Source organism: Catharus ustulatus, chromosome 9, assembly GCF_009819885.2.
Source record: "Catharus ustulatus isolate bCatUst1 chromosome 9, bCatUst1.pri.v2, whole genome shotgun sequence".
In the NCBI taxonomy this organism is placed as follows: Eukaryota; Metazoa; Chordata; class Aves; order Passeriformes; family Turdidae; genus Catharus; species Catharus ustulatus.
Window position 1 is genome coordinate 5419404 of NC_046229.1, and position 13536 is coordinate 5432939.

At 39.1% G+C, this 13536-nt stretch overlaps 1 protein-coding gene across 3 annotated transcripts in view; it reads left to right on the plus strand.

Moving 5' to 3' along the window:
* The window catches only part of USP24 (ubiquitin specific peptidase 24), a 61087-nt gene that overhangs the window by 31159 nt on the left and 16392 nt on the right, over window positions 1–13536 (plus strand). For all 3 annotated transcript variants that reach the window (XR_004418705.2, XM_033067433.2, XM_042779562.1), the window contains exons 25-46: window positions 34–144; window positions 518–616; window positions 697–867; window positions 1368–1453; window positions 1580–1673; window positions 1921–2076; window positions 4382–4479; window positions 5217–5312; window positions 5466–5694; window positions 6508–6667; window positions 6949–7104; window positions 7652–7722; window positions 8445–8605; window positions 9019–9080; window positions 9374–9565; window positions 9814–9931; window positions 11225–11369; window positions 12081–12200; window positions 12397–12522; window positions 12728–12826; window positions 13038–13120; window positions 13332–13473. Coding sequence is in view for 2 of the 3 variants with exons in the window: in XM_033067433.2 (XP_032923324.1) it covers window positions 34–144; window positions 518–616; window positions 697–867; window positions 1368–1453; window positions 1580–1673; window positions 1921–2076; window positions 4382–4479; window positions 5217–5312; window positions 5466–5694; window positions 6508–6667; window positions 6949–7104; window positions 7652–7722; window positions 8445–8605; window positions 9019–9080; window positions 9374–9565; window positions 9814–9931; window positions 11225–11369; window positions 12081–12200; window positions 12397–12522; window positions 12728–12826; window positions 13038–13120; window positions 13332–13473 (2775 nt within the window). In the remaining variant the exon portion in view is untranslated. The remainder of the gene's footprint in view (window positions 1–33; window positions 145–517; window positions 617–696; window positions 868–1367; window positions 1454–1579; window positions 1674–1920; window positions 2077–4381; window positions 4480–5216; window positions 5313–5465; window positions 5695–6507; window positions 6668–6948; window positions 7105–7651; window positions 7723–8444; window positions 8606–9018; window positions 9081–9373; window positions 9566–9813; window positions 9932–11224; window positions 11370–12080; window positions 12201–12396; window positions 12523–12727; window positions 12827–13037; window positions 13121–13331; window positions 13474–13536) is intronic.

Genomic DNA, 13536 nt, shown 5'->3' on the forward strand with positions numbered 1-13536 from the left:
AAGATATTTACTGTCATCCTTCTCTTCCTGTAGGACCTTTACTCTGTTCCCCGAACTATTCTACCTCATGGTGCCTCTTTCCATGGACATCTTTTAACCCTTAATGTTACATATGAGTCTACCAAAGATACCTTCACCATAGAGGTAGGTGTGCCCAGCTTGTGTGCCATGGACTGTTGGTTGTGTAACCACTCTTGGTGGATTTTATGCCTGGACTGAAAAGAGTAAGGTAGTTATAAAGACTCATGTAAATTTCAAAGCTCTTCTTGAAAATGTTAAAAATATGTATAGAGAAGTGTCTGTGGACCAAATGTATTTTGATCATTAATGAATTCCAGGATGGGAAAAATAAGTTTTTTGCTCACTTTGGGTGTTGGTCTGTGCTGTCCTATCCTGTTACTCTTATGAACAATGCTTGTACCACCTTATGCAAGAAAACTCTTTCAGAAGATTTTTATTTTTCTTGGCATTTACTGCTCAAGCAGACTTACTGAACCAGTGTTGTTTAATTTCACAGGCTCATAGCAATGAAACTGTAGGAAGCGTCAGGTGGAAGATAGCAAAGATGTTGAATTCACCTGTGGAAAATATACAGATATTTGCCAATGACAGCCTGGTATGTTAACAACAAAGAATTCCCATTCTTTATGAAATTGAGTCTTTCCCAGAACTAAACATTAATTTTTTTTCTTGCAGCTAACAGTAAACAAAGATCAGAAACTACTGCACCAGCTGGGCTTCTCTGATGAACAAATCCTTACAGTAAAAACATCAGGAAGTGGGACTCCATCAGGGACCTCTGCAGATTCCTCAACCAGTTCCAGCAACAGCAGCAGTGTATTTAGTTCATCCTATGCAATGGAGCAGGTAGAGTATAATATGACCTGAAGCCTTCCCTCAGACTTTTCCTGAAGCAGGGATAGATGGGGAGAGAGTAGGAACTCCAGTAAGATCTTCCAATCTTTAGTAATGTGGTTTTGTTTCAAACTGCAATTGAAAGAAATCATCTAAATACACAACTGCCTTGTGCATGCAGGCTGGACTTTACAGTCTGTACTCTGTCACCTATGGTAGCTTGGTGTTTATTCATCCCCACAGAGTCTTTTAAACAAATAGGTCCCATCTGGTTTAATTTTGAGATCACTCCTGGTCTGCTTTGTATTTTACTTGTCACAACAGCTGACTTCAAAACTTGACTGTTAAAAGGAAAATGGAATTATGTAAATGTTGTCTCAGCCTAGAAAGTAGCAAGGATTTCTGTGGGTCAGGTTGGCATCTGGGCCATTTACTTCAGTGAAGAGCTCTGTTAAATTTACATGTAGCAGAGAAGGGAGAAAAAGACCTTTGTATTTCTGCTTAATTCTCAGGAGAAATCCCTCCCTGGAGTCGTCATGGCTCTCGTGTGTAATGTGTTTGATATGCTTTACCAGCTTGCCAACCTGGAGGAGCCAAGGTAAGCAGATTAAATGGTTACTGAGAATTAAAGAATTGCTCCCAGTGCCCAGTTTGAATACTCACTCCACCCTGTGCAGTGTGGCTGAGCCCTTGTTTTATGCATGTACTTCTGATTTATTTTCAGAATAACACTGCGAGTGAGGAAACTTCTGCTGCTGATTCCCACTGACCCAGCTATTCAGGAGGCTCTTGATCAGCTTGATTCCCTGGGAAGGAAGGTATGGCTTAAATAATCATGGTGAGCTATACAAAGAGGATTTTACTGCCAGCTTCCTTAAATTCCCTGTCAGATTATTATACACAGAGGGTTTGAAACTACAGCAAAATAACGTTCATGTTAAGTCAGTGTTCATTATTGACTTATTTCCAAGCAACTAGAGGTGAGAGAGTTGTAAGAAATGTATTCCCAATTACAGCAAAACACAGGAATTTCAAAATATTTCTTCTGTGGCTTTTTCCTCCTAGAAAACACTGCTTTCAGAATCCAGTTCTCAGTCCTCAAAATCCCCATCCTTGTCTTCAAAACACCAACATCAGCCCAGTGCCAGTTCAATACTGGAAAGTCTTTTCAGATCTTTTGCTCCAGGCATGTCTACGTTCAGAGTGCTCTACAATTTAGAGGTAAGAAAACAAATTTGTTTTTTTAATGTGTTTCTGAGCAGTAAGAGTTAAGTATTTCCAAGTTTTTTTGACCAGGAGTCCACTGTTATTGGATCATTATGAAAAGTACAAATATTGTGACACAGGCTGCTTTTGTGCATGTGGTAAATTTTACATAGAATGAAGGGGACAGGAAGTTCCCTTTCAGAGATTTAAATGAGAAACCAGACCCCTCTTTGTGTGATTTGCAAGGTGGAAGAAGTGTTCTGAAGTAAGTGGAGAGGAGCAAAGAAACATTGAATTCTTACTGTTTAGACAAAATTCCTGCTTAAATCTCTAGATCTCTGAATATGCAATTTTTAGTGTGTGTATATATAAAAAGTACATATATAAAAAAAGTTGACCCTTAAAAATTAATGGGAGCTCTTTTAAGTTGGATTGATTTTATTTGATTAAATTTGTCAGAAACTTCTGTGCTGTAGAAGTCTCCCATTTTCTATCTAAGGAGCAGTGTTTTTACAAAGCATTCAGCTGGGAAGAATCTTCACCATCCAAATGTGCAGGGTTTTTACCAAGAGGCCTCTGGCCTGTAGAGTGGAATATGCAGAACTTTTTTATCCCTAAGCATTCTCTTCAATTATTTAGCCAAAATGCTGGATTGGGCCCTGTAAAGATTCTTTCCTAGAGTTCAGTGAATAGGTTTTAAGGATTACAGGAGTTCAGCTGGTGGTGTTGGTAGGACACAGTAACCTGCCCACTAAAAGCTCAGTGTTTAGTTCTACTTGCAGGTCCCACTGTTTATAAGGACCCATGACAAATGTGATTTGAACAACTTGAGGTTGGAGGAACAATTGCCAACTGCTTCCAGAACATTAGACAAAATTATTCTCTTTACTTCATGGTGTGTGCCAAGATTGCTGTAGGAATTTTCTCGTGGTTGCTTCCCTTTAGGCTTCCACAGTCTAATGTTAGCTCTTCATCTTCCTACACTGTCATCACACTCCTGCCTTAGGATTCCCCCTTTCTGTACAGCTGGAGTGAAAGATATTTGATTATGTCTTCAGAATATGTTGACAAGTTCTACAACTCAAAGCAAATGGTTCAGGGTGTCTTGTTGAACTGACAAGTTACATTGCAGTAGGATGGGACAGTTATCTGCTGCTTCTGTGCCAGAGAAAATAATAAAAGCAAGTAATAAATTGCTTGCTTTTCTGGCAAGGGATGAAAAGTAATAAATTGGATTACATATGTAGATTATATGACTGGACTTGTTCCTCAGCTCCAGTCAAGCCAACTGGAAGATGGTTTCTCTCAGGAAAAGGAATATGTGATTTTTTTTATCCCCTCAGCTGGTGATCTGGTGAAAATATGGGAACCAGTCTGAACTGCTTTCTGAAAAAAATGTGCACAGGAAATTTGCAGAACATATGAAAGAAATGAAAATTGAATGTTGCAGATGTCCAGGGAATGATCAGATTTCATGCCTGGAATGCTGTAAAACATTCTTCTGATCTGTGAGGAGGTGTATTTTGTTTGCTGCATTGTTGGCTGTACATGCCAAGGAGACTTTTCAAGAAAGCAAATAATATCTGTGGAGTTTTCTGGGATTTTGGGGGAGGGCTGGGATTTGTCTGGTTGTTGGGTTTGGGGTTTTTGCCAGGGTTTTGTTGGTGGGTTGGTTTGTTTGGGTGTTGGGGTATTTTTATATGAAATGAAACAAATTATAAACATAAATGAAACCTGACCCACAGAGACCACAGACTTCCTTCTAGCCGTGTTTCTGAGGTATTTACACTCTGAAGTTTAGTGCTGATTTAACACAGGAGGGATGAGAGAGTGGTGATGTTCATAAGGCCTCTAGAATTACCTGAGCCATCTTTTCCAAAGAAACACCAGAATCATAGTAGTACAATTATATTTCAGAAGGTGTGAATCAATAAGGGTGTTTTATGGGATACTGTGAATTGAAAATCCAGAACCAAGAAGAATTTGGGCTCCTAAGAAGCACCAAGTGAACCAGAAGATGACATTGTATTGTACTTCATCCATTCCCTTAACATGTAAACTGCAGTGAGAAAAAAATGGTTCAGAATGAACATCTGTAGTTGCCATAAGTGTCCTAAATATTTGAGATATATTGAATATATGAGATTTCTCTTACTGACTACAGTTTTGTGTAAGTGTATTATTAATTGCTTCATTTGTAGTGGATTTTTTTTTCTGTTACACTTTCAAACTTCAACAGGTAAAGAACACTAAGAAGGGTGGTAGTTTATTCTGCTTATTTATTTATTTATTTGTTTGTTTGTTTGTTTGTTTATTATAGGTGCTGAGCTCCAAGCTGATGCCAACTGCAGATGATGAAATGGCAAGAAACTGTGCCAAGTCTTTCTGTGAAAATTTCCTCAGAGCAGGAGGTTTGAGGTTAGATTTCAAAACCTTGACTCAATTTGTAGCACTTCATTTAGTTAGCAGTTGTGTGTGGTTTCCTATTTCCACACTGTAACACACTAATACACCTGCAGCTTCTTTTTCAGAGAAGAAAAATCCACCCAAGGCTGTTTTACCACTGTCCAGTTGCTGTCATATTTAACAGAGCACATGTTACTAAACCTCAAAATCAAGTTAAGCACAAATAAGCTTCTGAGGTGTGGCTCGTACTAGAGTAATTGATATTTGGATAGTTTTTCACATTGAAGAGTTATAATCCAAATTTGCAAATGTGTGCATTGCACTCCTCTGTATAGATACCAGTGGACATTTTAAGCAAAGTATAAGTCATGCAGTGGGAACCAAATCAAATTTGTAATTACAGTATTGAAAATTCAGACTTTGTGTAAGAGTTGAGGCCCAGTGTGAGTGGTTTGGAAAAGCTGACAATACTGATAGTGTAAGATTTATCAAGGATACTTTGCTTTTAGTAATTCTATCCATGACATTCCTCTGCCCAAGAGATCCTGAAGCATTTTCCAGCAGGAGCAGAAAGCTTCCATCTGTAGATAAAGAAGGGGAAAATGAGGATGTTGGCTTCCAAAGAAGTCAGTTTGAACTGGGACTCAGCTGAGTGAATAGGAGGAAGGAAAGACAGAGACAAATTAATTGCAGCTCTCCTAATGTGAAACATTTCCAAATGGAGTTTGTCTTATCGATTTGTTTTTAAGCTTGGTGGTGAATGTGATGCAGAGAGATTCCATCCCATCAGAGGTGGACTATGAAACAAGACAAGGAGTCTATTCCATCTGCCTGCAGCTTGCAAGGTATGTAATTGCTTCTCATTAGAGAAAGTGCTGCTTTCTTGGCTTTTAGCGTGCAGCTTTTAATATTTCAGATTAATTGGTACTTTGAGTTCTGTTTCATTCACTCTGCAAGCTTTCAAATGCAAGCCTGATGTTTTTCCTCTGCGAGTGCAGGTTCTTGCTGGTTGGCCAGACAATGCCCACGCTGCTGGATGAGGATTTCATTAAGGATGGGGTGGAGGCTCTGTCCTCGCGGCCCTTTCGCAACGTCAGCCGGCAGGCGAACAGGCAGATGTCCATCTGTGGAACTCCTGAGAAGTCCTCCTACCGCCAGCTCTCTGTGTCTGACAGATCCTCCATCAGGGTAGAAGAAATCATCCCAGCTGCAAGAGTTGCCATACAAGTAAGGAAGTGCCTGATGGTTTTGATGGAGCAGTGTCATCTCCAATGACAGAGATTTTTAATCAATCTGTCTTTTTTGCCCTGGCTCCATGTAAAAGCCTCTGAAAATCTTGACCATCAGTGTCTCTGAATTCTAACATATTCTCATAAATTATTTTGGTGCTACAAAGGGAAGCAGTACCCAAAAGTGCTTACAAGAAATAGATGTACTCAAAAATCTTACTTGTGGTTTATCTTCAGTCACGCTTAACTCTTAAGATCTTACTTCTATTAATTTTCTGTGAATTGAAAGGAGAAGTTTCCTGCTTGAACTTGTGGCTTTATAATCTATGATCCTTTGAATTAGAAAGAATTGGACAAGATTTTTTTTCTTCAAATAGCTCATTAAAAATTAAATTTGCTCGATGGTACTGTGGAGAACAAAGGAAATTTTTTATTTTCTGTACCTTAAGAAAATGTGACTTGAAAGCCCATTGAGTCCAGTTGAAAGAAACCTCATAGTTAATGTGACAAGTATGCTGTGTTAGGTTGTTGGGCAGTGCTTCCCAAATAGATTGAACAATTGAAATCAGCATGCCTGCCTCCAGATAGGTGGCAAGAGTATCTGTCCTGGTGGAGGATTTAAAAATTAATTACTTCTCCTAAGATAACAATACCAATCTTTCATTGGGAGCAAAGATCCTTGAACCTGTGTAGAGAAGAGAGAGGGAAAAAATGTAAATGTCATGATCCAGAAAATCCATTCCTCTTACCCCTATGATTAGCAAAGATTGTTGGATATCACAGAAGTAACTGCAGTTTCTTTTTCCCCCAGACCATGGAGGTGAATGATTTCACCTCCACAGTGGCTTGTTTCATGCGCCTCTCGTGGGCTGCTGCTGCAGGACGCCTGGACCTCGTGGGAAGTAGTCAGCCCATCAAAGAGAGCAACACTCTCTTTCCTGCTGGGATTAGAAACAGACTTAGCAGCTCAGGTGGGTTAAGTGTGTCCCTAAACCAATCTAAAAGCATTTGGTTTAATCTTAATTGAACACTTCAGGAGCTTGGAGCTGAATTCATTGGATGTTCATCCTCTTGAGTCTCCTCCAGCTCCATTATACAATTAAATAACAAAAAATCTGAGCAAATTTACGTATATTCATCAGAAAAATTTTTAAATTGCAGAGAACTGACCAAAAGCTGAAAACATCTTGAGTAAATTTTAATGAATTGCAGCACTTGTTCTTTTTTTTTTTTTTTTTTTTTTTGAATGCAGGAAGTAACTGCAGTTCTGGAAGCGAAGGGGAGCCCATGGCACTGCACGCTGGGATCTGTGTGAGGCAGCAGTCTGTGTCCACCAAAGATGCTCTCATTGCTGGGGAAGCCTTGTCTCTCCTAGTAACCTGCCTTCAGCTACGTAGTCAGCAGCTAGGTATGGAAAAAAATGGGATTATTCACTATTTGGAGTGTAAGCCAGGTGGGAGGAGGCTTTTGGATACAGTCAAATTAAAAAAAAAAAAAGAGAAACTTGTAGCTTTGTTAGCTGAGACAACTCAAGCTAAAAACACAACATTTCATTAAAAATTGCATAGATTTTTTTCCAGGATTGAAATAAACCATGTAGTGCTATGCCTTGGTGAAATGTTTTGGGAAAGCTGATTTACTGCCAGAATATAAATATTTGCACTGCCTTTGAAGTCTGTAATTCTCTGGGTGTTGCTGTTTGCATAGCTCCTGTTTAGTGCTTGAGTCTTTGTGTTCAGGAAGTGTAAACACTGGTGGTGCAGGAAGGCAAGGAAAATGCTGTTACAGCATGGTGGCAGCCTCTGGTGAGGGAAGGAGATCAGGAAAATGGCTTTTACTGCTTTTCTGTATTGATATCCTTCCTCTAGGTCCTGTGGTATTTTAAGGCAAGACTGTAACTGACTTATTCTAAAATAATATTTTTAATAAGATAACCTGGTGCTTTTCTGTTCCAGGATCTTTTTACAATTTGCCTTGTGTTGCTGATTTCATCATTGATATTCTGCTTGGATCACCAAGTGCTGAGGTGAGGTTCTTCCACTGAAAACTTTCTAAGTGCTCCTTCTGAAGTGTGTATGTTTTGATAATTTCATATGGTCTGAACATAAAATTGTTTATTGCAAGTATTGCCACAGATTAGTATTTGAATAAATAACCTTTGCCTAATTGTTAGTAATTCCAGTATCTGGTGATGGGTTGATAGAAAATGCTGTAGTATTTCATTTTCTAGGCTTGCTTTATCCATGAGATGCACAGGACTGTGCTGTTACTAGTCTAAAGAAAATAGTCTCATTTTGGTGACATAAATTCTGTAAAATTAGTACTTTAGGGAAAGTTTCAGGTAATTTTTGTTTGGGTAAAATTTAATGGATTCTTCTGAACTTCTGAAAATTTACTACATGTGTCGGAACCCTCCTGAAATTCATTCTTTTGGATTTAAGATTATCTTGGATAGTCAAAAATCTATTGACTTTTATGCTTACTTCATTTCATCATGTGCCATCTATTTTGCATGAAGTCATTGCATCTTTCCCCTTTATCTGTATTTATTAATTTGTATTATCAGAGATTTTCACTCAGGGATGAACAGGGTCTGTTAAATTTCTAGAAACCCTGGCTGTGGGTGCAGAGCTCATAGCTTGGTTTGCACCATTGCAATGTGCATTTTTTCTGCTAGATTTCTAACATAAAAAAGAGTGTGGGGATTTCTGCAACCTTTGATTAACAATGCCAACGATGCTGTTCCAGATCCGTCGCGTTGCCTGTGACCAGTTGTACACCCTTAGCCAGACAGACACATCAGCTCACCCAGATGTACAAAAACCAAACCAGTTCCTCCTGAGCGTTGTTCTTGGGGCCCAGCTGCCTCTCTGGTCACCAACCAGCATCATGAGAGGAATCAACCAGAGGTAAGGCACTGGGTGTTCATTGAGGAAGCAAATCTGGCACATTTTGAAATGAGCAGCACTGTGGAAGCTCAGGGGGAACAGGGATTAGCACTTGGCAAGTGTTGGAAGTAAACATCCTGCAATTTCTACAGGAGTAACTGAGAAGTTAAAGCATGTTGTTGTTCTGTTGTCAACTGATAACTAACTAGAATTGCTATGAGGTGAGGGAAGAAATGAGGATTAAATATGATTCCTGACATTCAGAAGTAGCTGCTGGGAAGGAATGTTTTTTTTAAAGCTGTAGCATGCAGAAGCATACCTAGATGGTTATGCTGCTTTGGGTTAGATGGACAGAATACACAGACTTTGAAGACAGCTGGCTAGAGAAGTTTATGACTTTAAATATGCCTTTCTTCAATTTATACCCATTTCAGACTTTTGTCGCAGTGTACAGAATATTTTGACCTGAGATGTCAATTACTGGATGACCTGACATGTAAGTATCTCAGACACCTGATTCAGTCATTCTTATGGCAGCTTTCAAGCTTATTCTACATCTTTCTGCAGAAAGGGGTTACTACACCTTGAACTCAGAGTGACATGCCAGTGTGCTAAAGCCTGGCATGGTCTGTTCTTGGCATTGGGTAGCTGCAGGGCAGCTCCTTCCTTCTGGAAAGGGAACTGAGTTCCTTGGTGGAAGGTTTATTGATACACATGGGGGCAAAACTAGACCATTACCAAAGTGTTTGAAATTCTTTGTATTTATTTTTTTTTTTTTTTTCCTTGCAGCATCAGAAATGGAGCAGCTGAAGATAAGCCCAGCTGCCATGCTGGAAGATGAGATCACTTGGCTGGACAACTTTGAGCCCAACCGCACAGCAGAGTGTGAGACCAGTGAGGCTGATAACATCCTGTTAGCAGGACACTTGAGGCTCATCAAAACTCTGCTTTCACTCTGTGGGGCAGAGAAGGAAATGGTTGGTGAGTATTCCTCTTTAAATGACTAGAGTGATATGAATTCTGCATTAACACATGACTAGAGAGCCATGTGAAGACATCAGTAGAAGTGATACAGAGCTATAGAGGACCGATTTTGGCAGTACCTTTAATATTGGATAAAACATTTGTTAATGTGGTGCCATGAAGTGATTTTGTTGTTATGAAACACCTTTTTGGCATTTGCAGTGATAATGTAAGTATTTTACAGTAGATGTGGATTGCTGTTTCAGGTTCATCTTTGATTAAGCCATTGTTGGATGATTTCCTGTTCCGAGCATCCAGGATTATTCTGAACAGCCATTCCCCAGCAGGCAGTGCTGCAATCAGCCAGCAAGACTTCCATCCAAAGTAAAAATTCTTCTTTATTTTATGATGAGTTTTGTCTTGAATGTCATGAATGCAAATGTCAGTATTAAATCCTACAGGCAATAGGATTTAATACCAGTGGTGGAGCATTTCTCCAGTTTTCTGCACTTCCTACATGGATGCCCAAATAGCATTTTATACTTTTTTGTATGATCCAGTATCCTTGCATTTCTGTACTTCAAAGTCTGTGCTTTGTTAGATCAATGATGAATCAATGAACTTCAGGCACAACTGAGTGCTGATTTCGTAAGTCCAAAGAATATTCCTTTAGCTCATTACTGCTTGGGAAGTTGGCTAAATTGGAGCATGAGCAGAAAATTAACTTCCCAAGCTCCGTGTAAAAGAGAATTTCAAAAGTTCCACTACTTTTTTTTCCCTTCTCCCTACCTATTTTGTAAAAAAACTAACACCAAGCAAGTCTCCTTGCACCTGAGAAAGATGGTATAACCTAGAATAGATCAACTGGAGAAAAAAGAGTGGGTTTTCTCCTTCCTGTCACAGCTGTTATGACCATACAGTATCTGAAGGGGTGGGTGTAAATTAGCTCATGTGGAGTTCTGAGCTAATGCAGCTGCATTGTTTGAATTGCACTGAGTAGTTGGTGTTAGATCAGGCATATCCTCACTGCCTTTCCACAAACCCAAAAGAAGGTTCCAGTGGAGCATTTAACAACCCCTGAAATGAATGGGACTTGATCCACCTTAGTGCTTTGCTGCATTGCAGTTCATTCCAAGCATGCTCTTTTGTTGTAAATGAAATAAAACCTTTTTCTTCAGAAGAAGGGGCTGCTGTGATGAATGACCACTGAAAAGAGCTGAGTTGGGAGGGTTTTGTACTGGCCCTTAGCTCAGGTCTCATCTCTTGTAGTGAGGATATTGTCTGGTCCAGCTTTTCCCAATCTTCCCTCCTTGTAAAAAAGTCATTTTGTCTCCATCAGTGTTACGTGATGGAGAGTGTCTGTCTGTCTTCAGACATGCAAATTTTTTTAGGGCAACTCCTTTTCCTTGCTACTGAATGCTAGAAGTGTATCCATGTCAGTAAAGGAGCCTTGTTGAAAGGAGTATTCCTCTTGCCACTCTTCTCATTGGATTCTTCCCCATTGTCCTGCCCCAAGAAAGAAAAAAAATAGCACTCTGCAGTCCCTCAGGAGTGTTTAATCACTCCAAGTGTTCTTTAGAACATTAATTGTTGCTTGTTCTGAGTAATACAGCTTTCTGGAATTAGAAATAACTGAGTCATGTAGCCAGTAGTTCTCAGATGTGGTTTTCTTTGCAGGTGCAGTACAGCAGACAGCAGATTAGCTGCTTATGAAGTGCTGGTAATGCTGGCTGATAGCTCACCCTCCAATCTCCAGCTTATTACAAAGGAGCTGCTTTCTATGCATCACCAGTGTGACCCTGCACTCACCAAGGAGTTTGATGTAAGCAAGAAGCTTTTTTAATTAGTGTTAGCATGGTTTGGAGTGCTGTGCATGGTTTATTTTGTTGCTTCATTCATGAGATTTCTATGGTCTTCAATTTAAAGTGCCACAATGCAACTAAGGGTAAATGCAGATGCATTTGATCTTCCTCAGAAACAGATACTCCAGTGTGTCTTTGTGTGTTACTGTCTGAGTAAGGAAGAAGTATTTCCTAAATATCACAAATTTTATTTGCTATTACATTTTAGGCCATTTTCAGCTGTGTTGTGCAATGTGTTAAATATTTAAATGACCATATATACAGTGGTCTTGCAGTCTTTCAGAATTTGTATTCCTGGTTCTCCATTAAATTGTTCTTAACAGCTCATATACAAGGGAGAGTTTTAGACTGAAAGAGAGTAGTTTCAGGTTACATATTAGGAAGAAACTCTTCCCTGTGAGGGTGGAGAAGCCCTGGCACAGGTTGCTCAGAGAAACTGTGGCTGCCCCATCCTTGGAAGTGTCCAAGGCCAGGTTGGACAGGGCTTGGAGCAACCTGGGATAGTGGAAAGTGTCCTTGCCCATGGCATGGGGTGGAACTGGATTAAAGTCCCAACTCAAATCCATTCTGTGATTCTACAATATAAAGGTTGTTATAAAATCTATAGAATGTTGTTGGAGTCTCATGCTTTTTATAAGTTATTGGGACAAAAAATGTGTTTGTCATTCTAGTACCTTCCACCAGTGGACAGTCGCTCCATTTCTGGATTTGTGGGACTGAAGAATGGTGGTGCTACTTGTTACATGAATGCTGTTTTCCAACAGCTCTACATGCAGCCTGGTCTCCCAGAGGTAATTAGTTCAGCATCCAATAAAGTTCTTTTTTTGGAATTACTTGAACCACTTCATCTTAGCACCATTTGTAAATAAATTGTAAGGTAAAAAGTCAACTGTGTACATTTTTAGTTGTAGTGCTGTATGCCATGGCAACTTACAGTAATGATTTTTTCCAAAAACCAATTTAATAAGGTTATTCATTTCCTTCCAGGCCTTGCTTTCCATTGATGATGATACAGACAATCCTGATGACAATGTGTTCTATCAAGTTCAATCTCTTTTTGGTCATTTGATGGAAAGCAAGCTGCAGTATTATGTACCTGAGAACTTTTGGAAGGTATTGCATCTTTTTGTTTAGAATCTATAGCTTTTCTACTTAAAAAGTAATCATTTATTCACCCTTTTCTAATTGCAGAATTTATAAAGTAAGTTCTAATTCAAAAAATCAAAACATATTAAAATAATTAATATAAAAAACTAATTTTCTTAGTGATATATATATGAAACAACCACCTTTTAACATATATTTATATTTTATATAGATTTTCAAGATGTGGAATAAGGAACTTTATGTTAGAGAGCAACAGGATGCTTATGAGTTCTTCACCAGTCTTATAGATCAAATGGATGAATACCTCAAGGTAAAAACCTCAGCAATTTATTTTCTGGTTCATATGCATATCCTTGGTACCTTTTTTCTGTTTTTGCTTTGATCTTTAGAAAAGAAGTCAGAGAGCCATTTGGTTTATTTTATAATCTGCACAGCATTCAGGAGTGTAAAATTCCTACTGATTTATTGGTCTTCCACCCTGCAATATATCCAACTGATGTCTAACTTTATATCTCCAACAGAAAATAGGAAGAGACCAAATATTTAAGAACACTTTTCAAGGAATCTTCTCTGATCAGAAGATCTGCAAGGACTGTCCTCACAGGTAATGTCACATTTAGCGTATCAGTTACCAAGTTATGGGCTCCCAGAACTATTAAAATATGTAGGTCAAAGTAGCACTGGAAAGTAGATAAATGCCCCTGTGAGCATCACAGCTTTGATAGCTGCGGAGCAAATGCAATATTCTTTCCTAAACATATGTCTTGTTCCTGCCAGTTGGGTGAGTCCTAATCTGTTTTTCTGCTTGAATTTAGGTATGAACGTGAGGAAGCCTTCATGGCTCTCAACCTGGGTGTGACTTCCTGTCAAAGCCTGGAAATATCACTGGATCAGTTTGTTAGAGGAGAGGTTCTGGAAGGAAGCAATGCATACTACTGTGAAAAGTGCAAAGAAAAGGTATTGATTCTTCCTTTTTGTGAAAGAAGATTCATGTGCAGTTTGTTTTCTAAGCATTACATG